Genomic DNA, 27,566 nt, shown 5'->3' with positions numbered 1-27,566 from the left:
CAGAAGAAATGGCAAAGCGTGACAGATTAGTTTTGCTGCGCAGCTGCAAACAGGGACATCAACAACCAAGCCTCTTAGCTGAAGCACCATGCCCCTTTCTTCTCAAAGAGCTCAGGAGATGCAGGATGAAAAAAGCAGGGACTGCAGAGAATCAAGGTCCAAAAGGAAATGCTAACTGCTGCCGTCTCCTCCTTGCTGGCTTGCGTGGCACTACTGGGACAGCCAGGTCACTGCTGCCTCCCTCCCTTTTGCCACAGGGCAGGACTGCAAAGCACCTATTTTCTTTAGAGGCATTACCGCCTGTGGGACAGCGTGGGACTAGGACACAGGAGATCTAGACCCTCCACCCCAAGCTCTGCCAACCCCAGGGTGATTTTGGACTGGCTAAAAAAGTCACTTCCTTGTTGCAGACATGTGGGTCATGACAGCACTGCAGAGGGCTCTGAAGTGGTATTAATATAAGTAAGCATGGAACAGTGTTGATCAGTTCCCATATTGCCCGTCTACAAATACATCTAAAGTACTCGTCCTTCCATTCACCTTCCTTTTTAATGCATCAGCAACAACCGCCATGCCCCCTCCCCCCAAAAAAACAAAGAACCACCAACATGTAATGCTAAATTGGCAACATCGTTGCTGCCACCCTCATCTCTTCCTTCCCCACTCTATCACCCTTGCTACGTGCAGCCAAGAAATCATGAACGGCTGCTCTTGTCCATGCCACTGTAGGCTAACAGAAGCACCACCTCTGTTGCACCACGTTTGGGATGTCACGTGCTTCTGTAAGGGGCTTGGAGTTTCACAGATGGAAGGAGCTATACCAGACTGATTATTATTATACCACTGAGCCAACAGGAGAGTTACGTCCAGACAACACAGACCTGTATTTTTTATGCAAAGCTGCTGCAGCTGTCCATGCTTAAATGCCTGTTTAATATATGTCTCAGTGCTTTCCTTTAGCTAGGTTCTCACCTCAGCTCATCCCTAGGTATCCATACCACATGGCAGTATTTAAGCCACGTAGGAAAGAGCAAGAAACACTTCCACCCAGCAGGCAACTATTACTTGGCAAATTAAAAAGTAAAACCTCTGCCAGCTGCAGTTCACCCCCAGTTCTGCTCCCCATTGACAAACTGTCCTGAACAAAACTAGGCAAACAGAGAAGTGTGGTGCCTGGGAAACTGGGACATCTGCCCCCACTACTCTTCACGTTCCTAAGGAAAGGCCGAGGGTAGAGTAGCCCCATGCTTCTTGTGGTTGCTAGACAGCAGTCCTCCTTCATGGGCCCTTGGAAGCCATGGGGAATTCAGCGAGACCATACTCTTAAAGCAAAGCCTGGAAGGGTCAGGGGCAAGGAGGCCCGAGCAGCCTTGCTCAGCTGTGATGCTGTGCGAAGAACAACATGAGTCACCAGACACTATGGAACAAAGCTGCCCTGGGGTTCAGAAAGGGACATGGTGGCAAGTCGTGTCCATGGATGAACTGGAATATTTCTTCCACCCATCAGGAGCAAGCAGCTTCCATATCATCACTTCCCAGCTGAAGAGCCAACTTCCCCTCTTCACGGCCCCATGGCTGCCTCAGGTACAGGTCAGCAGTTGGAGTGGCCACTGCCAAGAAGCTGCTGTTGGAGAGATGTTCACAGTTCCAGACAACTGTAGACAGTGCTACAATGCTGTACTGGAGAGGCACTCTGAGCCGGAGCACAACTAGTAAAAGGGAGAGAAGCTGCGAGTAGCATATTCGTTCCCTGCGAGGGCCCAGTTGGTCTTGGGCCTACCACCCCAACTCCTGTCTGAAACAGCCAAAATCAGAGGAACCTTCGGAGCTCCTCCAAAGGGGTAGGTTCTCCTCCCCTTCCAGCCAAGAGAGAACTCTAATTGTAGCAGATGGGGTTATCCGAGGAGAGTGGATTCCAGGCAGCATGTGTAGCGAAAGCCTGCCCGTCTGTCTGTGCTCCCTTTTAGAAAGCTTCTGTAAACTGAAATAGATTCAATGCTGTCAAAAGGCATCTTTAGCAGCAGAACCAGAGGCCAGGACTCCTGGGTTCCAGCCTCAGATCTGTCACTCTCTGCCTTGATGATGCTGGACAAGTTGCAGTGAGCCTCATTTTTTTTCCTACTAGGAAACAAGGATACCAGTGTGCCAAGTATAAGGAATATGCCACTCTGGGAGAGGTCTCTGAAGCAGGGATGAGAGCTGCCTCCCCAGGGTGCTTGAGGCACAGTGCTATGAAAGAGCAAAGTACTGTTACTGCACATCCAGCACAGGAGACTAAATCCTCTGGGATTGTATTACATGTCAGCAACACCCAGACTGTCTACCATGCCTCTGAGTTTCTCCTTACATTTACATTCTGCTCTTTAAGGGCCTGACTGGTAATGTTAAAAGAGCATTTCTCACCATTTCAGTAAGCTTTGGAGGTCATGCTGTCCCACTGCACCAGCCTACTCCAGGTTTGAGGCACTGCCTGAATGATGTTGCCAAAACTTGAGATTAAAAAAATATCACAAAAATGATGCTTGGTCCCAGCGCCCAGGGATCACATGGCGACACAAGAATCAAATCTTTCATTTTAAATAAAAAGTTAAGTCCCTAGTAGTTTGGGTGGTGGAGAGGCTTGGAAACATGGCCCCCAAAAGCTCAAACATCCAGGGGCAATGGGTAGAGGGTGCATGAGGGTAATGCACCCCCTTCAAAAATGCGCCACCAACACTGTCAGCGGTGCCTGCGGGCAGTCACTGCTCGCCACCCCGCTGGCGTTTGTGGGTGGTCAGCAATCCCCACTGGCTACCGCCACCACTGCCAGCAGTGCCTGTAGGTGGTCGCCGACTCCTGGTTGGCGCTCGCCACCCCCACCGCCAACAGTGCTGGCGGCATCTGCGGGAGCCCCTCGCTTCCTGCTGCTGTGCTCCTGCCACTGCCATGCACCCCCAACCGCCAGGGGCACAGGTCATTCATGCAAAAACCCAAGAACAAATAAAGAGCCCCAAGTTTATATTTAAGATCTCATGACTTAATTGGGGCCCTGACTCATGGCTTCCAAATGCTCAGGGCTGGCAAGGTTGGGAATTGGTCCAGACTGTCTTCCCTCTGCACATAGCAAAGAGCATGAATGCAAGGTATTTAAAATAACACACGTGTAAGTAGCTAGTTCTCTACAACCCAAATCCTGGCCTCCCTGAAGTGAGACACAAAAATCCTGCTGATTTCAAAAGGGCACTAAATTTGGGATTAAGCCACAAACTAGAGCTCCCCTGCTGCTTCAGCTAAAAACTCTATCAGGTGCTTAATCAAATGGCATTTTTTACCTACTTCATTAATACCTCATATGCTGTTACAAGTCAAAAGATTGCTGAGGCTGTTCCTCCTGCCCCAATCCACCTACGAAGGCAAAACCAGCACAGCTGAACTCCCCGGCCCCTAATGCTGCCATGCCAGGGCTATACACACCACCAGAAAAGCACGGTGAATCGACACACAAAAGTTTTCACTGGGATTCATCTCTACTGCAGACACATTTTCATTGCCTTTAAGGTTTTGCAAAATCTCATTGAAGTTTCATTTAAATTTTGAGGCATATTTCACTGGCAAACTCTCCCCCTAGAAGTACATTTGCAGGAAGCATTTCTTAAGAGGTTCCTCAGTCTTTCGAGTGGAAAACAAAACCACTCGAAAGATGTTGTCAGTAACTGCAAAAGCCATAAAACACCCAGGTCAGACAGGCTGCACTTGTCTCACCCACAGAGGAGAAGCCCACAGCACTCCCTGCCCCCTTCAGACTGAGGAGTAACTACTCAGACAATGTGTGTGCATGCCCAGGAAAACTTGTGCTGTGAATCCTGTGACGCTCAGGGTTTAATAAGGACTCTGCTAACATGCTTTATTGCTCCTGCCAGGCCCCAATATCTTCCTTAAGTTGGACAAAACACATGGTATCATGTTAAAATCCCAAGCGAGTTATAAGCTGCCATACAGTCAGGCTACCCCATCACCATCCCCTTGCACTCTAGTGCCTCAGCCTAGCAAAGGTATCCAGCACAGCAGAAAAGGCACTCGTGTTCTGGTTGTGTTCAAGGTCAAGCTTCGTTCTAGGCGCTTTAATACCCTGGGTCATGGGCATGTGGGAGCAGTACAACATGCTTTCTACTCCCCCTGCGCAAGAACAGTCTTCCCACTTGGCTGCAGCTTAAGTTGATATCTTTCCCCACAAGATACAGGGTCTGGCCTGGCTCACACCTGAACAGCAGGTCTCCAAGGAGAGCCCAGGTGCACAATAAACAGTCCTAGGGATTTAGTAGCAGATGTTTTTCCATCTGGTCACAGGACCAGGCCGTTTCATGGACAAGGCAATCAATGGGACAAACTCCCTGCCACAAAGGGCTTACCCACACAGATCCCTTTCCCAGGCAGAAGTGGGCTCTGCATGTCAAACACAAAACAGCGAGGTACTCCCAATAAAAAGCCAGCTCGGGAAATACCCGGAGACCTCACTCTGCGAGATCTGCATAAAGCTAGATCAATTCTAACGGTCTAGCAGTAAACCAAACTGCAAACACTAGGCTACTGGATCAAAGGATGGGCAAGGTGCACTGCCCCTGACCTCAGATCCAGCTAAGAGCAAGAATTTGCCACTTGGTGGTTAACAGCAGCACTCATCACACCCCAAAACTGGAGAGGTCTTGTACCAGCATCTGAGCCACAGAACACATCACTCGCCTACGCACGCCTCAGCAAAAGCACAGAGGTCCACAGTGGTCCTCAACAGCACAGGTGAGTGCTTCCATCACGCCTACAAGCAGCTCTTGTCAGCACACAGGCAATACTTCCCCCTTGGCCCAGGCTACAGCAGAGGGAGCGTCAGCCTGAGGCTTTCAACAGAGCACTGGGGTTTTACATGGGTCCCTGTTGCATGTCGCTCAGGCCCCATCTGCTGGTGGCTGCCAGAATTCACTCCTCAAGCCCCCTCCAACTTCCTGGCTTCTACAGAGGAGAAATCAACCCAGCACCTGCAGCCCTGGGGAAGCTCAGAGGGCTGGAGCCAGCACTCCAGGGACAATCCTCGCTTGGCTGCAAGGGCGTCAGTGGTAAGCGCAGCCTAGTAGCTCCGAGATTCCCTGCGTTGCTGTATTTGGGTAAACCCCAGTCCAAGGAAAGTGAGACTTGCCCCCCTACATCCAATACAAATGGCCCCTTGTCCCTTGCCCCCTCCCCATGCTTCTTGTCCCTTGCCAGTGATGCATGTTGCCAGTGACACCTGGGGCTTACACCCACCCCTCTCCAAAAGGCAGCTAGAGATAGCAACACCACCCTGCTCCCATGGGCCAGAAGGGAACTCACGGCTGTGATGGAAGGCTTCTTCCCATCTCCTGCTGGCGGGTGAGTGACATCAGCTCCGAGGAAGATCACTGGCTGCTGAAAGACGGCTGAGCTGGTTGGAAAGAAGAGACAGCAGAAGTATTGGCTCTGGTTTAGAGTCAAACTGCACTGGCATTAGCCATTCCCAGACACTGATGGACATGGAGTGACAGAGTGTACTAGAGAAATCCCCCTGCACTCAGACTTGCTTAGATGTGACAACTAAATCAGAGAAAGGTTTCAGCCTCCTCTTAGAGCCTACATCTGCCTTTGCTCAAGGCACAACAAACCCCACCCCACCCCTCACAGCCAGCCAGCCTCAGGGCTTTGGTGGGGGGAGGGAAGTCTTTTGTGAAACCATATTGCTTATCAGTTTGGGACCACAGATACCTGCTCACCAGATACCCAAAGCCAAAAAGGAATGCTGCTACGGACTACAACCAGACATTTAGGCCCCTACCCAGCAAGAGCTTAGACATGTGCTTAGCTTTATGCACAATGTAAAGCTAAGTATGTAGTCTCTCTCTCATAGCCCACCCCATCTGCATGGGGAGGAAGTACTTAGGTTTACTCTCAAACTACTATATACATTAATTTAATGACCAAGGGGGAAATACAGAACCAGTTTTGTCAGGGGGACTCCTTTCTGGAAGAGTTTACACCAGCCTTCTGCATCTGTTCTCTGGGTTTATTAAACAAGCCACCATGAAGGAACTATTCTAGAGGCAGTGCTCTTGATCTACAGAGAAGAGTTTCCGTTTACCCTTCCCATGTTAGAACTAGCTCAAGAAAATGCTGAGACTTGCTCTTAGCAAGTGAACTCTGGTGGACATCCCAGCTTGATCCTGACATCCCAGGGCTGCAGGGGTTGGGAAGAGAAAGCCCAGTGGCACTCTCCAGCAGGAGCACCCCTTCAGGACTGTGCCCTGCTCTACCACAGCAGAAGAGTTGGGATACAGGGCCCTTAAAGCAAGGGAAAGCCTATAGGAACAGAGGAAGGATGTGCCACACTACTGACAAGGGACATGTACGTACCGCTGATGAGGCACGAGGATGTTGTTGATTCCACCCAACTTGACATTGATCTTGAGGCAGAGATTGGAGAGGGTTTGTGGAGAGGTCTTCACCACGTTCTTGACCTGAACGCACTGTGTGGCCATCCCCAGGAGTGTGTCCCCCACACGCTTTACCTCCGCTGTGGGCACAGACAGAGCATGAATAGCCTCCAGCAGCAGCTTTGCTTAACTAGACATTAATGAGAGACTGTGGACAGCTAGAAGAGGAAGAAGGGGATTCTGGCACCAGGATTCCTAGGTTTTATTCCCAGACTCAGCTGCAAGGGGCTCCAGGCAATCGGCTTACCCATCCATAAAGCAGGTACAATTATTCTCCACCACCTCATTATTAAGCTAGGACTTCACGTATGTAGAAGACAGAGGTCCTGAATGCAAGGTAAAAACCACCCGCATCTCCCTTCACCCCTGGCTTTTACCTTTCCATGTATTTGACTATGACTTCATTTATTGCATTTCAACCTCTGGGTGCTGAAAGTCTGAGTGTAGTTCTGATCCCAACAAAAAGTTATTTTCACTGGAATCCTCTTTCAGCATGAAAAATATTGCTATTTAAGGTGGAAAATTATCCACCATCCTGGCTATAAGGGATGAGACAGGACTCGCTGCAGAACATTCAATGTAAATCGGTCCTCAAGCTGGGAGGTGAAGTGTCATAGGAGAAGCTGCTTGCACAATGGCATTGTAGAGACTACAAGCATTTCTTGTATTCCATCCCCTATCCCGGGGTGTCCCTCATAGACATACCATACACTGGTGTTTTCCCTGGTAGGATGACAATGATGAGCTGGAGCCCTGAGTAGGTGTTTTTGAGGTGTCGAAACATGGGCTCCACGCTGTCTGCGCCCTGGGCGTATTTACAGAAGCATGGCTGTCCCTGGATTGGCATCCCTGCATCCTTGGATATCTTGCGCAGCTGGTCTGTGAAGTTCCTGCACCAGGACAGAAAGCACAAGTCAATCCCTGAGCAAATTCTTCCTCCGACCTACACCGTTGCAGCTGGCACACTGCAGCACAGGGTGGAAAAGGAGCCAATTCCATTCCCCTTGCTCTGGTTAACCTGTGGTTTTCATAGGAACCAGCATACCCAAGAGAGATGGAAAAAGGAAAGGGTACCTCATCCCAGTCCTGCACTCAGCATGCTTAGGGGCAAAGTGCAGAATGGCTGGAACAAGCCATTGCTGGCTGAATGGCTCCAGTCCAGCAAAGGTCTCCTTGCCTGCACAGCTAGTAACTCGCTCTAACAGGTGAAGGAGTTCTCTTGAGCAAGATCACTCTATAAAACTGATCTGGGCTGGTAGAGTCCCATAATTTTGCCAGAGCTGAAGCAAGTCATTCACCTATCACTGAGCTTCAGACATTTAAGTGTTCAGCACATGCATGCGGTCAGATTATTGTGTAATGTTAAGTTTTTTATTTGCTTCAAACATCCCAGCAAGGAGCCCCATAGCCCACCAGCTCCAGCTGGCTCTGTTATGCTGCTCTGCCTTTTTGAGGTTACATAATGACAACCTCCCTTTTATCAGCATTAACTCAAGCATCCCAGCAACTCCATTAAACCTGTTTACAACTGTCCCAGCTATTGTAGCCAGTGGCCATAGCACGTCTACAGCTCAATGCTGCACCAAGAATTTAAGTGCAGATTAAGGCAGTGGCCAATATGCAAGGAAATAAGACCAGCAAGCATGCAATTTGGAGCTGGATTCATGTGGGAATTCATATGGAGGATTAGTCCCCAATACAACCCCAAGTCACCAGCAGCACTGCCAGACACAAGGCCAACTATCACTTCTCAGTCTTACCAGATTGTTTACCGGGGACAGAACCCAGGAATTTTCAAGCCTTCCCAGAGGACAAGAATTCAGAAGCTGACAGTCCGTGTTGGGGCTTCTAGAGACATGCCAAATAAGCAGCCAGCTCTGGAGGGTTACAACACATTGCCAGTGCACCCCTGCCCATACCTAAACAGCATCATGGATGATGCACCCCCAAAGGTTTAAATGCTCAGGAGAGCAGGGGGGAGGAAATATACTCTGCCTTTTTAAAGAGCCCTTCTACCCTTAGATGAAGGCAGAAACAGCCCTGTTGCTTCATATTCCACAGCACAGAGCAGACTACCAAGGTTGAATCTTCCTTAATAAGGTAGACACAGCAGGAGGCTCAAGTTTAGAAGGTTTAGAAGGTGCTGAAGGGGGCAGAAGGGAAACCCAGGGGCTGCACTGAATTCCAAGGTAAGCCTGAAACCAGGCAAGAAATTCCCATTTGCCAGACAGAAGGCGACAAAAGCTGACTGTCAAACCCTGAGGAGTACAAGCAGAGAAGTTTAAATCTAAAAGCTTCCAGCTACTAAAAGAGGAGCAGGGGGTTGAGAAAAGCTGGGTGGCTCTTTGAGAAGTCGCTTTATTCAAGCATCTGGGCACAGTGATGCCTGCTCTGGCTTTCCCCTCCCCACTGCCACTCCCAGCTCCTTACTTCAGCACCTCTTCTCGACACTGCTTCTGAGGGGCAAAGCATGCGATGGCCCACACTTTGATCTCAATGCCGTTGTAGAACTGCTTCCCGCGCATATCCCACACGCCCTGGTTGGGAGTGGCGATCGCCCGGTTCTGCAAGGCAAGCATCCAGAAGGAGTCAAGTCACTGACAGACAGCTGGCACCACAAACCCAGATCTGAGGTGCACTCTACCCAATAGAAAAGGCAACCTGTGGCTTCCCCAAGCCTGTCACCCTGGCATGGGAAGGAATGTAGCAACATGGCTTCCTGTAGAGCGATGGGAAGAGCTCGATCCCACTATGGTTAAAGCCAGAAAAGAACTTAGAGAAAAACCCTTCCAGTGACCAAGTCACAAAGCCTGCCCCCGGCAGCAAGCTACGTGCCTTGGTCAAAGAAGAACCACTCAACTGCAAAAATTTCCCAGCCCTTCATAGGCTTTTGGAACTGGATGATCAGAGGCTTGGAACCCGGAAAGGGCATTTTTCCTCTTCCATGAGTGAGTCAAACCTAGTTTGGACTGAATGCAACCTGAGCTCATTCCCGTCTGACTGCTGAGTGGCCTTGTGCGACGATTACCTCTTGGTCTCAAAAGGTTCTGAGGCCCACATACAATGGGTTGGAGGAAACCAAGGGGCAGGGATCAGCACACGGATAAGCTCCAGATTTTAGATCTGGATCTGCAGTGGGGAAAGGCCAAAGAATTCATCCACAAAGCCACCTGTGGCTTTGATTAAAGCACCCTTTGTGCTTGATTTGGGAGAAGCCTTCTTTTAAAAAGGAAGGGAAGGGAGGAGAACGCAATAAGCTCTACTTGTACTTCAATATATTCCTGATGTGAGAGACCAGGATTTGCAAATGGATTTGTTGTTGTAACTATCCAAGGCTGCTTTGAAAATCCCAGCCTTGAAACCCCAGTGTAAAGATTAGATGGTTTGCTTCTGTTCTTAACGCACCACACATCAGTCCCCAAAGCAGTGAGTTTTCCAGACTCCAAATTGTGACAAAAGGACTTCCCAACGGTCTTGAGATGGACAAACATGTGTCCATGCCAAGGTGCCCCCTGCTTACCCGTCCTCCATACTGTAGGATTGGCGCAGGAAGGACCCTCCCGGTCACCTCCGTCATGTCATCCTTCACCTTTATCCCAAACTCCTGTATGTACGGATCTAGGTTGTAACTGGCATTTTTCATCTAGAGGAGAAGAAAAGGCCAGGAGGAAGGATTAAGAGAGACACCAGTTCAGATCCTGACAGTTAACTATTTAGCCCCTCTTGGGAGAGCAGGACAGAGAGGTACCTACGCACATACTCAAAACTGACCAGACTGATCTCACCAAGAGTGGCCTGAGCAAAGACAAGGCTGTTGCTCAGAGATGACACTGTTGAACAAGGAGAGGAAAGCAAAAGCCGCTCTAATGCTCTGAAACTAAAGTCTCTGGCAAGTATTTGAAAACAAAGGGGAAAAATCTGCTCAGTACTGACCCCAGTGGAATAACTTTGTATTCATTCCAGTGCAATGGAGAATAGAAGTTAAGGCTTAACAGGAGAGGTTCAGCCTGGCAGGAAACCGACATTAAAAGCTCCAGCAGAAATAACAAGTACTCACTGGATTCTGGAGCTTGGAATCATATCTTAGAGTAATGGGCCATGACCTGATTCCTCACCATGAGCCAGCTACACTAAATGCTCTTCAATTCCCTGATATGCTGACTTTCCCCAAGAGTTAAGCATCCCTTCCAGCATTATAGCATCCTGACCACTGCTTTCAGCAGCCTGTCTCCAAGACGGCCAGCAAGAAGTACCACTACTGAAAGCAAGCCTTACCCGTGAACACTATCCCTGCAACTCTCAAACCTTCCATTCACTTCTTAGCTCTAGTTTCTTCTGGTTTGAGTCCATCAATGACAAGCCCTGAATCAGGTCCCTGCACCATGTGCAGTTTCCATGATCACTCAGACTTGGCTTTATTGAGTGCAAGTTTACATTCAGACAGATTTCCTCTCTACATTCATTGCATATTACTAGAGGAAGCAGACTGTGCCACTAATTCCTTTTGAATGGTTTATAGTTGTTGACGATACTTAGGGTGGCCAGCTTTGAGACAGCCAGGAACAAGCTCAGCAAGACTGTATGAAAAGACTCAAGGTATATCACTAGAAGATAATTCAGGGTTACATTCAGGGTTAAAATTACAGCAAATGTAGCTCGCTTACACTGCTATAGGAGGAGACAGATGTAACAGCTAAAATGGCAACAGCTGAAGTCACTCCGGAGCATACAAGTCCCCATTCAAAAACAATTTAGGTTACAGGTGTTCACAGCCATAATGTGCCTATTCTGTCACTCATAATAGGTGACACCCATCCCCTAGAGGACTTTTAGTCCTCTGGGTGAAAGCTCCTTTTTTCTCCCCACACAGCTCTCCTCCTAGAAGAGGCCAGGGGCAGGTGCTACATACCAGGCGGCTGATTTCCTCTTGCCTGTCCGGGGCGGACCTTGCTGTTGCCTTTATCATGGTTGACGTCTGATTGTCTGTTAGCTTCTTGATGCAGCGCTGGCCTGCCACAATGTTACACACCTGTAAGGTGGAGAACAGAAGACAGCAAACAGCAGCATGTTAGAAACCCACTGGGCAGCAGAACCACATAACCTACACCCACCCCATGTGGCTGAGAGCGCGAATGATCCCTGCTACAGCCCTGAGTAACAGCTGGGCCCTTCAAGTTTGAGGCTGACTGGATCTGCTGCTTAAGGTCTAACGCCACCTCCCCAAACCCTTTCCAAGATGCAGTGACTATGAACTGATCCCCCCTGTTCCCAGCCTCAGCCAAGAGGCCATAGGAGAGCCTCAGGCCCAGGATGCAGGACTGGCACTCACCTCCAGGGGCAGGTACGTGTGCTTCTGTTCCTGGCCAACCTGCAGACATGGTAGGTGGGGGTATTTCAGCTGCAGGTTGTATTTCTGCTTAAAGTACTGAGCCACTGTGCACTCCACAGTCTGGCCACTCTCCAGCTGCAGGGGGAACCTGGAGGAGGGGGAAAAAACGGCTAAGGCTGCATCCAGTCAGATAAGAAACCTTAGATATTTCTGAAGCCCAAGGCTGGGCTGGGGCGCAGGAAGCCAACAGCTTCCTGATAGCAATGACAAAGGAGTCAGCCAGAAAGCAAGAGGTGACACTTATGCATGTCAGTGTAGGTATAATCTGACCCTGGGCTTGCATTGAGGTTCGCACCCCACATGCTCCTCTCACCAGCCATGTTAAAAAAAGGGCAAACCTTCCACTATGGGACACCATGGCACAGGACACGGAAATACGGCCAGTTACAGGGGGTTGCATTTGCTCAGCCGCCCTTTGCAGCAGCACAGCTGGGCTCAGAGACAGATGAACTTCTTTCTGCTTGCAACAGGGCACTAGCACAAGAGAGACCAGAGAAGGGGGACTGCAGCACTTGGAAACCACTAAAACCTGAACTCCTGCTGCCAAGAGACATCAAGAATTGCCATCTCACTGAGGACAGGAATGTGCAACTTCCTTGCTCCATTAGTGCTAGCTGTTCCCCAGCTCCATAAAGGGTTTCAGGAGAACTCAGAATTGCCCCAGTATTCTCAACAGGACCAGAATTAGGACACCACACACACTGTGAATCCCTTGTGCAGGCAGCACATTTTCCAGCACTGGCCCAGGCTCTCTGGGTCAATGGTTCAAATGGAAGGGACCTCCAAACTGCAGATTCTAGAGGAACACAGAAGCTGACTGGAAGCAGAGTGCTGGGTGGGGTAGTAAAGTCTCTTGTATTGCATCCTGGACCATGCACAGAAGCAACCTCGAGCCGAAGTGGCTCACACCCAGAGGGATTCGTGGAGCTGAAGAGAGGAGCACGGGGGAGATTTGCTGGGGAACTGCAGCCCTTCCAAAAGGATGCTGCCTTGCCCTGGATCTGTTCTTCCCAATGTTTTGCATGTCATTTTTCCCAACACGGCAGACAGCTCTATGGCGAAGTCAGATGAAACTTAATGGCATTGATGCAGTGATTAGGGCTGGTCAAAGAAAGAGAAATACTAGGAGGAAAAGAGTTTCTCCCCCAAGGTTTTCTTTCATTGTGTCCATTTTGTGTATAGCAACAACCAAAATAATGTGGTTTTCAAAAACAACTGCTGTTGATCGCTCAACCCCCCTTCTTTCTCTCCCTGCTAAAAAGCCCAACAACCCAGTGGCACTACCCAAAAAAGGCAAACTTTCTTTAAGGCCAAATACTGTGACCAGCTGTAACTACAGGACAAGATAGGCTGAGGAAGCAATGATTGAAGTGCTGCCCTAATGCAATACACATTTAGGCAAATAGTCGCCAGAGACTGATGCAGGAACCCCCTCCAACCACAGCCTATTCACGAGCCAGTTCCACACCCAGCGTTCTACGGACTCGCTATTGCTACAATTCACAGACCTCTACAGAGCCCAGCTGTACTGGCGAGTCCTGAAGCTCTGGAGGGGAGGCACTGTCTCCACTTGTGTGCAACATCTCTAACATGCCTGCAGAGTTGCACATGGGAATTTAACAGGATTCAAGCTCCTGTTCTGCACAACACTGTTTTTGATTTGAGAAGAAAATCAAATGCAGGGAGGTACAAGCATGGACAGCTTGTAGCATACCTTTCACCAGTACCCATCTCTCATCATGTATAGCACATTACATGCAGACAGGCAAGCCACCCTGTGTGGAGCATCTGGGGAGCACTAAAACTACGCAGCTCCTTTTCCTGTCACATGTTAGAGTTTTCCTTCTGCATCTCAATGACATGGCCAGCAGCTGCTAAGTAACAAGGAGAAGAGCTTAGAGATTTTTCCAAAGGCATCTTCCCACCCGTCTTACGTTTGGTGACTGGCTGGTCGCCTGGTAACGTTACACACACGGTATTTCCTCTTCATCTGCCCACAGTGGGTCACCTCTACTTTCAAACCTGATGCAAGAGATAGAACAAGTCTCTGGTAAATACGGGGAGCAGCTGTGCACAGAGTTCGTTTCCACTCAAATCCCTTCTACATTACACATACTTTAATTAACCCTCTGCAGACAGAACACGCGTGCAAAAAACAACCCTAGGAAGCAAGCATGTGCTGACCAGTTAGGAGGTGCTAGAATGCTAAGAATTAAATTCAAGGCATGCCTATGCATCACACCTACAGACAGGAAGGGATTAACTGCCTTGCCCAAGGTCCCACAGAATTTGTAGAGGAGCTTGGATTAGATCCACAATCTCCCAAGCCTCAGGCCACAGATTTTATCATACAGCCCCTTTAAACAAGTCACTCTCTCTCTGGGGCCATTTCACCACCCACCCACCCACTCACAGGGTGCAAACTGGTCCCCAGTGCTGCCTCGTCTTGTTACCTTTGATCTCCTTAGTGAAGCGCACCCTCTGTGAATCCGTCAGGGGCTTCGGCTGCTCGTCAATGTTCCGGATGTCCAGCACTTCACACATGAACTCAATCACAGGCTGGGCTTTGTAGAAAGCCGTTGCCGACACTGCAAGGAAGTCAAGACACTAAGACTTCTCTCCCTTCCCTTTGTGGAGTAAAATATCTACCAGAAGCCAACACAGCAAGCCCTCCTGCTTAAGGGCAGGTCCTCAAACACACTCCTTAACTGCTGTGTTGTGCTTGGCTTCTCCTGTCCCAAGTCTTGAGAGCCTACACCCTCCATGAACCATTCAGTCAGAAGGAGGCCCTATCATGCCAGGTACTGTACAACAGTCCTGGCTTGGATTTGTTGGTGCAAGCTCAATGCAAACACTTATTACCCAGCACCTAGAAGTAAACCCCACCTCTGCAGGAAGAACCTGGAACTCTACAGCATTGCCTCTGTGGGCTATCATCACTGGTGCATCGGAACAGGAAGAGGGAGCTATGAAGTGGCACTGGGTTTTGCTGACAGTAAAAGCAAGTTACCGTCAATGTTGAGCATCATCTTCCACATGGCAGGCCTGACGGACTGATGGAATCCAAACCAAACCTCCCTGCCCCCACCAAGGGGGTGGTAGTAACCTTCTGGGGGAGAGAAAAAGGAGCGGCCCACAGGAGTGTACCTGCAAGTCAGAAGAAATGATGCTTTGAATCATAAAACCTATGCCAGGAACAGGGAACAAGGCAGCCTCCAGGCCAGCAGGAATCATTTGAAGAGGCTTTCTTGCTTAAACCACATGAAAGAAAGTGCACAAGGAGCAGCTATAAATGTATCTGACAGACTTCTCAGAGCACAGGGTAATGATTCTTCAAAGCAGTAAAAGGAGCTACTTCACTGCTATCAAACCCACGTGAACCACTGGCTCACTCAGCAGCCGTCAAGTCAGCAGAATCCCAACTATCAAATGTGACCTTGTCTGCCCCAGAGATCCCACCATGAGTGCACCCCGGACATCTCTCTGTACAGAGTTCTACTCCTGATAGCCTTCTTCACCATTAGATTCAGTCACTCTTGCTCCAAACACTACCCCCTCCACGTAGCTTGGGGAGCAGGTTACCTCATTGAAGCCAGATGGCGCATGGCCACATCCAGCGCCTGGACCGATTCCAGAGGGACGGGGATCTGCCCGCTCACTAGGGCTTCATGCAGCATCCGCCAGCTCACGATTGCCATCCACTTTATGGAAACCTTAAAGATCCTGTCCTTGCCTTCTCCCGGAATTGTTACCTCAAAGTCAACCTGAGCCAGGAGGCAACAAGAGTATTTCAAGTCACTAGGAAGCTGCTAGGCAGGCTGCAGCCTAACAAGCCCCCACACCACTGTAAACCCACTCCATTCCCCCATCGGGGCCCGGGGCTTTCCACTCGGATAGGGTGCATGTAGGAATGGCAGCACGGCCTAGCACAGCCACAGGAAGGAGTACTGCCCTGGGTCCTAGTCCTAGTCCTGCCACTGACCTCTTGGATGGACTTGGGCAGGTCCCTGAACCATTTCTGCTTCTGGTATTGCCCCCGCATGCCCCCGGTGTCATCAAGGAAGCGTCTCTCACTGCACGTTCACAAAGAGCCCAGCCTGACAGGGTGCACTGTACCCTGTGCTCTGGTGTCCCCTAACAGCAAGATGGCAACATTGACGCTTCCCTTGTGACACAGACTAAACAGCAAAGATCTAACCCCTTTCTTCCCCCACTTAGGCTTAGTCTGCATAGACACGGGTGTGCTTTACACAACCACAAGCTCTTCAGCTGCAGCATGGCCAGCGTGCTCTCCCAACACCCCCAAGCTTCTTCTATTCAGGTTTCATAGGTTTCTAAGCCTTGACGTTGTATCTTTCTACACATGTGTTTTCTGGAAGCAAGTAGAGAGATTCACCCCCTTCCTCTCTGCCGCCACCAGGACACCATCCACAGGCTCCCGCACCCAGCTCTCACCCGTTCATTTCCAATGGGCAAAGCAGTGACAGTGTAAATGTTTTTCTTCCCATCGTATACTGGCTTGCGGTCACCGAAGATCTGAGGTTTGAAGTGTTGTACCATATATTCCACCACCTCTCTACAGAGAAAAGTAGGAGCAAGAGAAAGGAAAAAAAAAGAGAAGAGAAAGAAAAAGCTAACTGGAAAATTTATTTTGCCAACAGTTTAGTCTCATAGAAAAGAGCAGGTCACAAAGCCGTCCGCCTGCCCCCCTGCAAAAACTATTACACCAAAGTGGTCTTGTGATCTGGTTGTTGCCTATAGTCCAGCTATGAAAAATCCTGCCAGGACAGGAGGTCCCTCAGACAAACAAATGCTTGCCTTGCCAGTACCTTGTTAAATCAGCTATGGTATAACTAGTTTACAAGGTATGTGGGAATGGGCACCTGCACACTCAAGTTGGCGGAAGCCCCAAGCAGCATGCCAGCAAGGCAGGGAACAGTATTGGTGTCCCTGTGCAGACAAGCTGCCAAAAGGCCAGGCAATGGCAGCAGCATCTGCTTGCTGACCTCCCAAGATCAGCTTTTAAATATACTGCTGGGGGTCAAAGCCTCACACTGGCCCAAGGTCTGAAACTTGCTATTTTTATGTCTGGGACATCTGCCAAAATAGCACAGCTGCTCCAAGGGACTGTGCCAGAGTCCAGCATCTCCTGTGCCATCAGCACAGGGGGCAAATACAGACACTACAGGTCTGCTTGCCTGCCATCTGGAGTCCTGTCTCCATTCCACAACCCTGGGCACAGAGCATGCTAGACTTCAAACACACTAGCTAACTCCAAGAAGAAACTCAGCTGTAATTGGCCTGTTTTTTTCCTAGAGAATGTGGTTGCTGCTGGACAGCCATGCCTGTAGAAATCAGCAGGGCTCTAGCATAGGCTCAAAAAGCAGATATCAGTGTTCAATGCACACCCACCATAAGCCAGAGGGAAGTAAAATATATAGGGTGAAATTTAGACACCCTCAGACTTTCCTGTGAATGCAAATATGGCCTGGCCCACGGGTCGTAGGGGACTGAAGTAGAAAACAGTTAGTTCTACTGTGGAAACATGAAGGCTCATGCTCTCTCAGAGAGAACCATCCACTGGAATTTCACCCAAAAAAAGCCATTAACCCCAATAGATTTTGCAGCAAAAAAATCCCAGCACTTTCTTGGGACCTGGACACAGGCAATTACAGAAGAAACTTAATGCAAATTGCACATGGGTTGGGCTACAGTGTGGATTGAGCTAGCAAGTCACAGGGAGATCACCCTCCCACTTTCCACTGGAAAAGGCGGGTCTTTATCTTGACCAGAGAACCAGGCAAGGACACAGAATGTGGAAGCCTCAAATACTTGCCTTACCTGTTGACTCTGCGTGGACATTTGTCGGGTTTGATATCCACTTCATAGTGATAGACATCGATCTTGGGAATGTCCACTTCAAAGTAGTTGGCCAAGAGCTTGATGGGCTTCCCGACGGTTCCTATCCCGGGCCGGCGTGGTGCTTGAAATACCTGCTGTAAGGGTGGCAGGTAAGCGCCCGCAGCTGTGAAGCAAGAGAGAGCATTAGAAAGTTGGCAGAACCACAGAAGATCCCATGAGGCAAGAATGCCAGGCAAAGGTTCTGGAGATAAGAGCAGAGATCCAAAACGGGGCTTCCAGTTTGCTGCCGGTCCTCCTGTCTTCCAGACTCCATCTGCCATCCTGCAGCACTTATCTGCACAGGTTTGCTCTGTCACAACATCACAAGAGCAGGTTACAACTTTGGAAGAAGGATCAGAGCCCCTGGATATGGAAGGGGTCCCCAGGTTCTAGGATCCCCAATCCCTACGAGGGCCAAGTCTAGCTGATATTGCATTAGATGACCATACACATTGCTACACTTCCATTATGCCTTTCGCTCACACAACTCTGAGCACCCTGCACACTTCAACCTCCCTACAGAGCCAACACTGCCCCCATTCTGCAAATGAAAGAAATGAAGTACAGCAAAGTCATCTGTCCCAAATTACACATGGATCCTGACTGCAAGCACACCTGTAACACAGACCTCTAATCAGACACCTCCCAAGGGAGGGGCAGGCAAAGATGTTTTTTTTGGATGCCAAGACAGTTTTTGCCCTTCCCCCTGGCTTTAGAAGGGGGTCAATAAGCTCCTACAGGTTTCTCCAGCTTGCACAGCACTCTCTTTGCTTGCTCCTCATGCAGGAATGTAGAGACAAAGGACTGGAAGGGGTCTCCTACACCATCAACTCCAGCCCCTTGTCTTCACAGGTAATAGTTAACTAAAGGGATCCCCAACACCAGTGCTTCAAGTCCCACCCCCAGCTACGAGGAAAAACATTTGAAACACCAAGGCCACAGAGAGAACAAGGGCACTGCCAGTGCTTTGCAACGGCAGTAGAGAGAAGTACAGTAGTTAGTATGTGCTCAATACAGCCTAGGAAGAGGACTGTGCTCCAGGTTGCAGAGGAAGGCACAACCTCACCCTGCAACTGTACCAAACCAGACATTACACACAGGTATCCAGAGTTACAGGAAGCTCCCACTCCTCTGCCACAGCAGTTTGGGCATGTGGAGCGTTCCAGGTCTTGAAGTATAAATGCAACCTCCCACTGCTTCCTACAGGTCACTGCAATGGCATCCACCCAAGTCTGAAGGGCTTGAGGCAGGTGGAAGGCTTTGGATTATTAGAGACAAGCGTCCAGATAAACTGCCACCCAGGAGGAGCTGACCTTGGCTTTTACTGCCCACCCCAGTCAAACTCCCAGCCGGAAATTCTCAGCCCAAACACCTCCGGCTATCCCATTCCAGAGGATGGCATCCACCCACTAAAAACACAACGGCGGCCAATCACCGCCCTGCCGGTAGGACATGTCTGCAAGGCAGTGACAGTCAAGTTAAACATGACCCACGCTGCTTCGTGACAAATGGAATTCTTTGTCCTAAGGACAGCACTATAAATAGATATGGGCCCTGTCAACCCCCAGGCCACCCGCTGCAGCAGAGAAGCACACACACTTGACAGTTTGCAGAGCGAAGTGGAGGGAGATGTCGTCAGTAAACCCCACGTAGGAGGGCGCTGCAATAAATCCTGCCCTTGGCCTCAGCCTGATGCTGCCAAGGGGGCTGCTGCTGGAGAGGTCAGACGCCTGAGAAAGGAGGACACGCTGGAAAAGCTCTTTGGGCTTATGATTAGTCACAACTGAACAGTTTCAATCCCACTGCAGGCCAGTTTCATTCTGCAGATCTGGTAGCCATGGGGCTTCCTGCACCAGAACAGAGCCTGAAACCAAACACATTTCTATCCATGCTTGTGCTTTGCTGGCCAGTGGTCTATGCTAGAGGTTCCCAACCCCCAGGGCACAGCCCAGTACGGGGTGGCAAAGAGCTGGCTGCTGGTCCTCAGGAGGGTTGGCTGCTGGACCGCAAGTCCAGAAGTGACCAGCAAACTGCAGACCGGCAGCAAACCCCTTTTTTATACTGAGTATGGCTGCCAATCCGCAGTATGCCGGTCACTTCCAGGCTGCAGTTTGCCAGTCGGTGGTTTGCCACTCCACAGTCTAAAAAGGTTGGGAACCATTGGTCTATGCGCTGTCTAGTCACAGCAGCAAACTTCATCACCTTACAGCAACAGCACGAATGCCTCCCCAAATCACATACAGAAGAGGATGGGATGGGGCGAGATGGAGGGAGAACAAGACTTCCAGATTTGGACTCAAAACAGCATGCCAGTCTCTCGCTCCCCGCTCCCCTGATATTCCTTGCTCCACAGCTGGACTGTCTAAAGCATCTGGGTCCAGGTGCTCTGGCAAAAGGGTTCCTTTAACACAAAGGGATGGGTGCATTGCTAGCAAAGGCCACCAGCACAACAGCCCTCCCTTCCCAGAACAGGCAGAGGAAGGAAGGCATGAAGGAAGGCTGCCCCCCCCACTAGGTTACCCCCCACCTGGCCCCAGGCTAGAGCAACACCCCCCAGGGGAGAGGATGGTCCATTCTCCAATTTTGCTCATCACTGACAACCAATGAGGTGGCCGGTTAGTCACAAGGCAGGCAGGGAATTGGTCTGATGTGGATTCTTGCCAGCTGGAAAGCAGATGGGGACAAGATCTCAGAGGCTGCTGAATAGATTTATGCTTAAGCATAAGCACAGCCGCTCTCCCCCAGCTCTCATGTGAAGCCTTGATGTGTGACCAGCTGCATCCAAGACTGGGACTGCTTCAACTGTGTTTGTGCTGCACCTAGTACAATAGGGCCCCTGACTGCAGACCGGATCCTTTGAGCATCACAAAACAGCTAGCGACATTTGTTAGGGGTAGTAAATGCTAATTAGTCATTGTCACTCCCTGCTGTATAAGTGCATCATTTTTTAATACCTTAAAATGTAATGGATGGGGCTGCTGGAAGGCAAATGATTGTGGCAAATGCTGTACTGGAATAGGGAGGACAACATTATTAAGTGCAGGCACGGTGAAGAGCTGTGGCAGCAGCAGAGGTAACGCAGCAGTTGCCAGACACAAGAGCTTCTCTGTACCGTTCCTGCCCTCCTAGGGGGACGCCTCCCTGCTCCCCACACAGGAGTATGAGCAAGGGACAGACTGTCTCTACCTCCTTCTATGGGATTCAAGAAAAATGGAGTATTTGCAGTGCTTCACAGCTAGAAGAAATACTATGAGATGTTTCACTCCAGGTACATTCCACTTTCAGCTTCCAAAACCCCAGGCTGAATATTCATTTGGGACTAGACATTTCAGCATTACCTGCTGGCCACAGATTGAATCTGGGGCTGGTTTTCGAGCAAGGTTGCAGAGAGTTCACTGCCACAGAGGCCTGGTAGAGAAACCCCTCTTTAGCAATCCCCAAGCAACTCCCCCCACCGTGCAACCAGCTATTGTCCCCTGCAAGCAGTGCAGAGTCCAACCAGCCCCACTTTGCTAAGAACCTGGCAGGGGCCTGATTTACAAGCACCAAGCAGGAGCAGGGGGGTCAGAGCCTGGCTCCGACTGGAGGGAAAAGAAAGGAGGCTCTCTCTTAGTATTGTTTCATAGCACCGGGCGTTTTGCTGAGCGCTCTGGCAGTCGGACCAAGAGCCCACGGAGCTTGCAAGATCAGCATCAGCCTTCCCTTTCCATGTCTCTGCTTGCTTGCTCAGCTCTATCATAGCTCAGAATAAATGTTAAGGCATATATTACACAGCACTTGAGATACAGACAAGAGGCATTGTGTGCATTATCTCTAGTTTACAGACAGGAGAGGTGTCAGAGAGAACTTAATCCAACTTGCCTAACGACACAGCATCCACTGGACAGCCAGGATTAGAACCCGCTTTTCACCCCACACTCACTGTGCGCCCACACGGCCTATATCAAAGCTGCTCCTTTTACAGGTGGGCAAGTGATTCTCAACTGCTGCTGCACAGAAACCCAAACTCTCCTCAGCTATTAATATAACTGCTTGCCTTGCTAGGAGGAGATATTAATCAGACTTCTTATACAATGAATTAAAATACTGGCATAGATTTTCTGGAAATAAAACCACAACTACCCAGCTCATGTCTGCATACCTGGGAAGCTGGCAATCTGCTCACATTCTCAGGTTTTGCTAATGTCTTACCTTGGGGATTTTTTTACTTTCCCACATGGAAGCCCATGCCATTGCAGCCAGAAACCATAGGTGTGCTTGGCGAATGGGATCACACTTGGGGATAGTTTTGTTGCATCTCTCTTGGAGGGATGCAGCCAACCTGATATCCAGCAAACAAGCTACATTGGTTTGGCCAGTGTATTGGCTAAGGTGTCATGAAGGTAAAGTACTTTTGGCTTGTATCCTCCTCCCAGGGCTTTACAACCACCACTTGAGGGCAATATTTAGGTAAAAAACTGGAAATTTCTCTCTCCTCTTTACTACAAGATTATTTGTCTGCTCTGTCTTGCAGAGCTGATGGTTTTATATACATTATTATTTTCACTCATACTGCTTATACTCTCAGAGATGCCTAGATTATAGGATAATTGTTAAGCCCTAATAAACTTCCCTTTTTCTCTCATGCAAACGTTTCTTTCGACTGTTACCGTGTAAGAAAGACTTGCACAAACAGGGGAGACCAGAAAACACAGGAAGTGCTGTCAAAAGTTGATAAAATATTACAAGTCCAACCTGAGTGGGCATGAGAAGGGAACCTCCCTGACCCCACAAAAAGGAAATCTGTAAGAATAAAATTTAAAAATAAAATCTCTACCCCTAAATTCAGACCCTTCCTGCAAATGAACAGTGCCAAGGATTTTGCTGCAGTCACTGGGGACTTCACTACTGGTTTTAGTTGGAGAAAATCCAGCTGCCACAGTGACAACAGCAGGAGGAAGCCCCCAAGACAGGCAAGCAATTTCTAAAAGAAGTCCAGGGCCGCTGTGAAGTATTGTGATAAAAAAAGGACCCTTCACACCTGTCCAGTATTTTACTTGCTTCTTCCCCTGGCAAATCTTTGCCAAATAGGCTCTTCCCTCTCACTACTTCCCCAATGGGTTTTTCAGCCTGGTCAGGTGCGGGGGTAAAGAACCATGCTGCGCAAGACAGAATGGGAGTTCTCCATCTGGATGACCAACTGCTCTTGAGATCAACCAGGGAGAGAGCTGGCTGAAGTCCTGACTCCAATCCATGATCTGCAGCTCATGGTGCTGTAAGCTCCAGCTCCCTCACTTGCTCCTGTTCACCAAACAGTCAGTCTTGGGTTTTAAATCCAAGTTGCAATTCCAGGCTGAAAATATCAGCAGCAGAACATGCAGGAATAGCGACAAGAATGTCAATTTTCCTTCTCAAATGTGCAACAGAGTCTACATTTTTGTAATTAGATGCCTATAATAGCAAAGCATTTGATATAAAAAAAAGACAGCATGCTATGGGATTCAAACAAGGGCCCTTTTCATTTCCTGTCCTCGCAGATGAAGTTAGTTTTTACCCAGAAGGTCATTTGTGGTTTAAGTGTTAATTTGGCTTATTATTCCATAGTGCCATAAGCTTTCATAAATGCACACACACTATCTGTAACTACTGGAATAATCACCGCTTCGCTTTTCCATAGTACCAGTAATGTTCACCTTATGCACTTTATGATACTTACAGCTTCAACTGCATAAGGCCACATAAAGAAAGCAATGTTTCACTTACACAGCCATATCTCAGACACAGAAGGTAAGGGACCCGGCAGACTTTAAATTTAAAGGCACAATGGGATCCAGCACGTGATCCCAACTGTGCTTCCGGCCATGCTACACATGCACGGCAGGAGGTGTGGTTGTAGGATCAAGGATCAGGTCCCACTTGTGCGCTGTACTGCTGGTGATGATCTGATCAGTCATGATCCCAGCCTGTCTCTGCATGGGCAAGTAATGAGCCAGTCAGCTCATCGGGACTCCCAGCCTCAGGAGCACATGAAAGCCAAGTATTCTGGTGCACCCCTGAGGCTGGGAGCAGCAGGCAGCTGATCAAGACTCCCAACCGTGGGAGTGCATCGGAGATATAGGCTCTGCTGTGCCCCCAAGGCTGGCAGTCCTGATCAGCTGATGCCTGGCCACACATTCAATTTAAGGTGCAGTGGAAACCAACCACAAAGTCATTACACATTTTGTGTAAGCAAGACCTTTGTAGCATATTCCTTATTTCATCATAACATTAACTGTATTAATGTACAGCCAACTTACTACTTAAGACCTGATTAACTGCTAGGGGCCTGGAAGTGGCACATCCCCTGGTACTGACTGAACAGAGGAACCAGAAGCACCACCTAAGGATCCTCTGCCCTACACAACAGTGTCAAATACAGAGGACAGCACTGTGTAAGAGTACAACCTCTATTTGCCAAAGCCAGGAATTACAAAGTCATTAGCAAACAAAAAAGCCAAGTAGCCCCAACTAACACAATTTTCAACATGCAATCGGATCGCACCACAAGTTATGTATCACTTGCTAGCCATACCACCACCTCTTTGCTTGTATTTTTTAAACTACAGAAGATACATCAGGAGGTCCCTACATTCATGGGTCAGCTCTGCTAGCAGATGTTAAAAAGCTAGCACAGCTACTGAACCCTGCGGCAAGCAACATCAAACTGCACGGATGCACAAAGAGAGAGAGATAAGCAATAGACAGAGCCAGGAAACAGGAAAAATGCTTCGTAAGCCTATGTTACATGAAGCACTGTGTGTTCGGTTACCAGTCCAGACTGTTGGCCACGCTGAACTATGTAAGCTCCACTCTATGTTTTAGGACTGGGCTGGCTAACCTGGCAGCACTCATGCCACAAGTGACATGATGGCATGCAACAGACCCCAGAGGGGACAGGCACCACAGCAGCAGATCGGGCAGAAAGCAAAGGCTGGGGGCAAAAAAACAGAGGAACAGATTGAGAGAGGAGCACAGGGCAAGGAGCAGAAAACAGAGCAGCTGACTGGGCAGGGAAAAGGATTGGAGTGCCACTCAGGGAGGCTGGAGGGGCTAATTTGCAGAAATCTGCAGCACACCTGCCAAGAAGGTTGGCCCCCACAAGGTCAGTGGGTTTCTACGCAGTAGAGGAAGGCAGCACTATCTTTGCAACCTCTGAGGAGGTCAGGTCCAAACATTTCCACCCACAGCTTAACATCCTCAAGAGGAAAGAGAGGTAGGTGGTCAGGTTAGTCGCAAGTCAGGCAGATGGCAGGGCAGAGATGCACATTATAGACTAACCCTATGATTCAGTTAGTCTACAAGGTGCATCTTTATCTGCTTTCTACCCTCAAGGAAAGTCAGATGCTGATACCAAGACTGAACTAGTGAGTTGGGGCTGCTCAGAGGGGCACTAACCCAGACCATATCGGTCCTGGAGAAAAAGTACTCTGCTGAGCCCCAGAGATTAAGCTCATTTGAAGAAAACAACTTTATTATGAGCTACTTATAGCAGAATTCATGTCTCCACATGACTAACATTTTTTTTTTTGGCAATCACCAGCTCACTGGCTGGAAGTCGTGTGCAATTTTAAATCCTGGTTAGCAATCACATTGGCATGTGCAAGCACTGCTGGATCATCCCTGGCCCTGCTCCACTCTGTACTGGAATCCGCTAGTGATTCTTGCAAAACTCCCGGTGGTAAAAATATACACAAACTGTCTCCGATTCCCTTTTAAGAAACTATTAAGCTGTGCTCAAACAATTCAGTAAAAGCAAGTGTCTCACACGGCATGATTCCTAATAGGACTGACTCTTTCAGTTTAGACAGGGGTGGTCCTGCCTCGAGTAGGGGGCTGGCCTACAGGACCTTCCGAGGGCCCTTCCAGCCCTGTTTTTCTATGATATCAAGTAGACCAAATCATCAATAATCCTGTATGAAAAGAATAGAAGAGCCACTATCAGCACTATAACTCCTTGTGAAACTTTGACTGAAAATCTTAGAGCACATCAGAGGCATGAAGCAGGCCCCAATCTCCCCCTGTGATGTAGGGTAATCCTTCATCTTATATGGTGCAAACAGGCAAAAAAGCAGCAAGCAACTTGCCTAACGTCACACTGTCAGTCAGCGGCAGAGCTATGGGTAATGCACAGAAATGCTGGTTCCAAGAACAAGACACCGATTCCAAGGTAATTGGTGCCCTTGTTCCTTGAGGGAAGCTCTCTGGATCTGGAGGCTGCTATTCAAACTGCAGCGCCCAAGAGATGTGCAGTTTTAGAAGCTTGCTCCACTACTCCTGAAGATTCATGGTCAGCCCCACCAGCTCACACTGCAGCATACCCAGCAGTTCTGAATAGGGACAAAGGAACCATGCAGTTACTTATTCCCCACTGAGATGCTGCTGCAAAGGCTGGCACTTTCTACTCCACTGGCCACCTGAGATCTACCCCACCAGGTCCCCTCCAGTTAGTGATGGCTACTTCCCTGTGACACACATGCCTGGTCTCTCTCATAAGGCCTGTCCAGAGACAGGTTACCAAAAAAAGCAATGCACAAGCTAAGAGAAGAGGGACTCTGAATGCACCATGGTGTCAGGGCCTTGCAAGCCTACTGCCACATAAGCAATGGCATTTACAAATCTGAAAGACTCTCAGAATGCTTCATGAAAGCCTAACAAGTAATCAATCCTGTGAATTAAACACACACGAAGCAGTTCACCTTAAGTAACACACACGAGCTGGCTCAAGAATTCAAACTCACACAGAATAATACTGACTGCAACATGATTCAATCAGACATCCCTGCTTGGACAGGGCCTCTCCCCTCAACTCAAAAGCAGGCATCATTACAGGAAACATTAGAAAAGAGGGATTTCATAAAGATGAGGAAGTTGGTCTATGACATCCAGGTCAGATAGGAAGAAATCAAAATCAGCACAGAGGCTACTTAAGGGACTAACACAGAGTTAAAGAAGTCACAGGCATCCCTGTCCCTGAAAGGGCCACGGGTAACTTGGCATTCCCCTGACGATGGAAACCCAACCTCTGGGAGGTAGAGAGTCAGTGGTAAGAGCAATGGGCTGGGAACCTGAAAACTGTCTCTCAGACAACCTGTCTACCAGGGCAACCTTCACAGCCTTTTTCATGATGCTTTTGCAACCACAGGGACAGCTACTTTGATTTCAAAACACTTTCAGATCAATAATCGCTGCCTCTTTGTTACATTTGCGCAGAATCGAGCAGGGCAAGGCCCAGTGGGGATGATGTAGATAAATCGTAGCATTTATAAAACCTTGGCAGGCAAAGCCTCCGTTGGATACTGGGAGGCCAGCATGACGCATGAAGAGCAAAAGAGAGCTGCTTCTATCAGACACCTGTTAGCCAGATGGAGCTCAAGATAAAGGTCCTTAAGATGCCGTGCTGGTAGGAATTGAAGGACCTCTAGAGCGTCCCAGGCTGGATTTCTCACCACAGCACTGCTCTAATGCAGTGCAGCTGTTGCCTGCAGCCACCTGCTAGGGTTTTCAAGCCCAAGCTAGTAGGCAAGGAAAGGAGGAGTCCTGCAATTCAGAAGCCCAGCACGCTGGCAGCCAACCATCAGCGGGGCAGTGTGTGCGCAACACTGGTGGAACAGGTGTACCAAGGGCTTCAGGGAACTCTTCACATTGCACCACGTATGCTGGGTGTCTACTGCAACCTGCAGCACAAAACAAACCAGAGTCTAAAGCAGAGGTGGGCAACCTGCCACATGTGTACCTCAAGTGGCCTGGGCAGCCTCTGCGTGTGGCATGCAGCAGACTAGGAAGGG

The 27,566-nt window shown here is 49.2% G+C and overlaps 1 protein-coding gene across 3 annotated transcripts in view; it reads right to left on the bottom strand.

Annotated features, from left to right (window-relative positions):
* The window catches only part of LOC106736731 (protein argonaute-1), a 46,627-nt gene that overhangs the window by 9,648 nt on the left and 9,413 nt on the right, over positions 1-27,566 (bottom strand). For all 3 annotated transcript variants that reach the window (XM_019488253.2, XM_059729613.1, XM_006269876.4), the window contains exons 2-14: positions 17,704-17,887; positions 16,318-16,438; positions 15,445-15,626; positions 14,873-15,009; positions 14,316-14,450; positions 13,797-13,884; positions 11,803-11,950; positions 11,383-11,502; positions 9,994-10,116; positions 8,904-9,037; positions 7,179-7,363; positions 6,394-6,553; positions 5,341-5,431 (exon numbers count right to left, since the gene is read on the bottom strand). In XM_019488253.2, the coding sequence (XP_019343798.1) occupies positions 5,341-5,431; positions 6,394-6,553; positions 7,179-7,363; positions 8,904-9,037; positions 9,994-10,116; positions 11,383-11,502; positions 11,803-11,950; positions 13,797-13,884; positions 14,316-14,450; positions 14,873-15,009; positions 15,445-15,626; positions 16,318-16,438; positions 17,704-17,887 (1,808 nt within the window). The remainder of the gene's footprint in view (positions 1-5,340; positions 5,432-6,393; positions 6,554-7,178; positions 7,364-8,903; positions 9,038-9,993; positions 10,117-11,382; positions 11,503-11,802; positions 11,951-13,796; positions 13,885-14,315; positions 14,451-14,872; positions 15,010-15,444; positions 15,627-16,317; positions 16,439-17,703; positions 17,888-27,566) is intronic.

Source organism: Alligator mississippiensis, chromosome 6 (assembly GCF_030867095.1).
Source record: "Alligator mississippiensis isolate rAllMis1 chromosome 6, rAllMis1, whole genome shotgun sequence".
Classification (NCBI taxonomy): domain Eukaryota; kingdom Metazoa; phylum Chordata; order Crocodylia; family Alligatoridae; genus Alligator; species Alligator mississippiensis.
The sequence above is the reverse complement of the archived record's forward strand: the minus strand, read 5'-3'. Positions and strand labels throughout refer to the sequence as shown.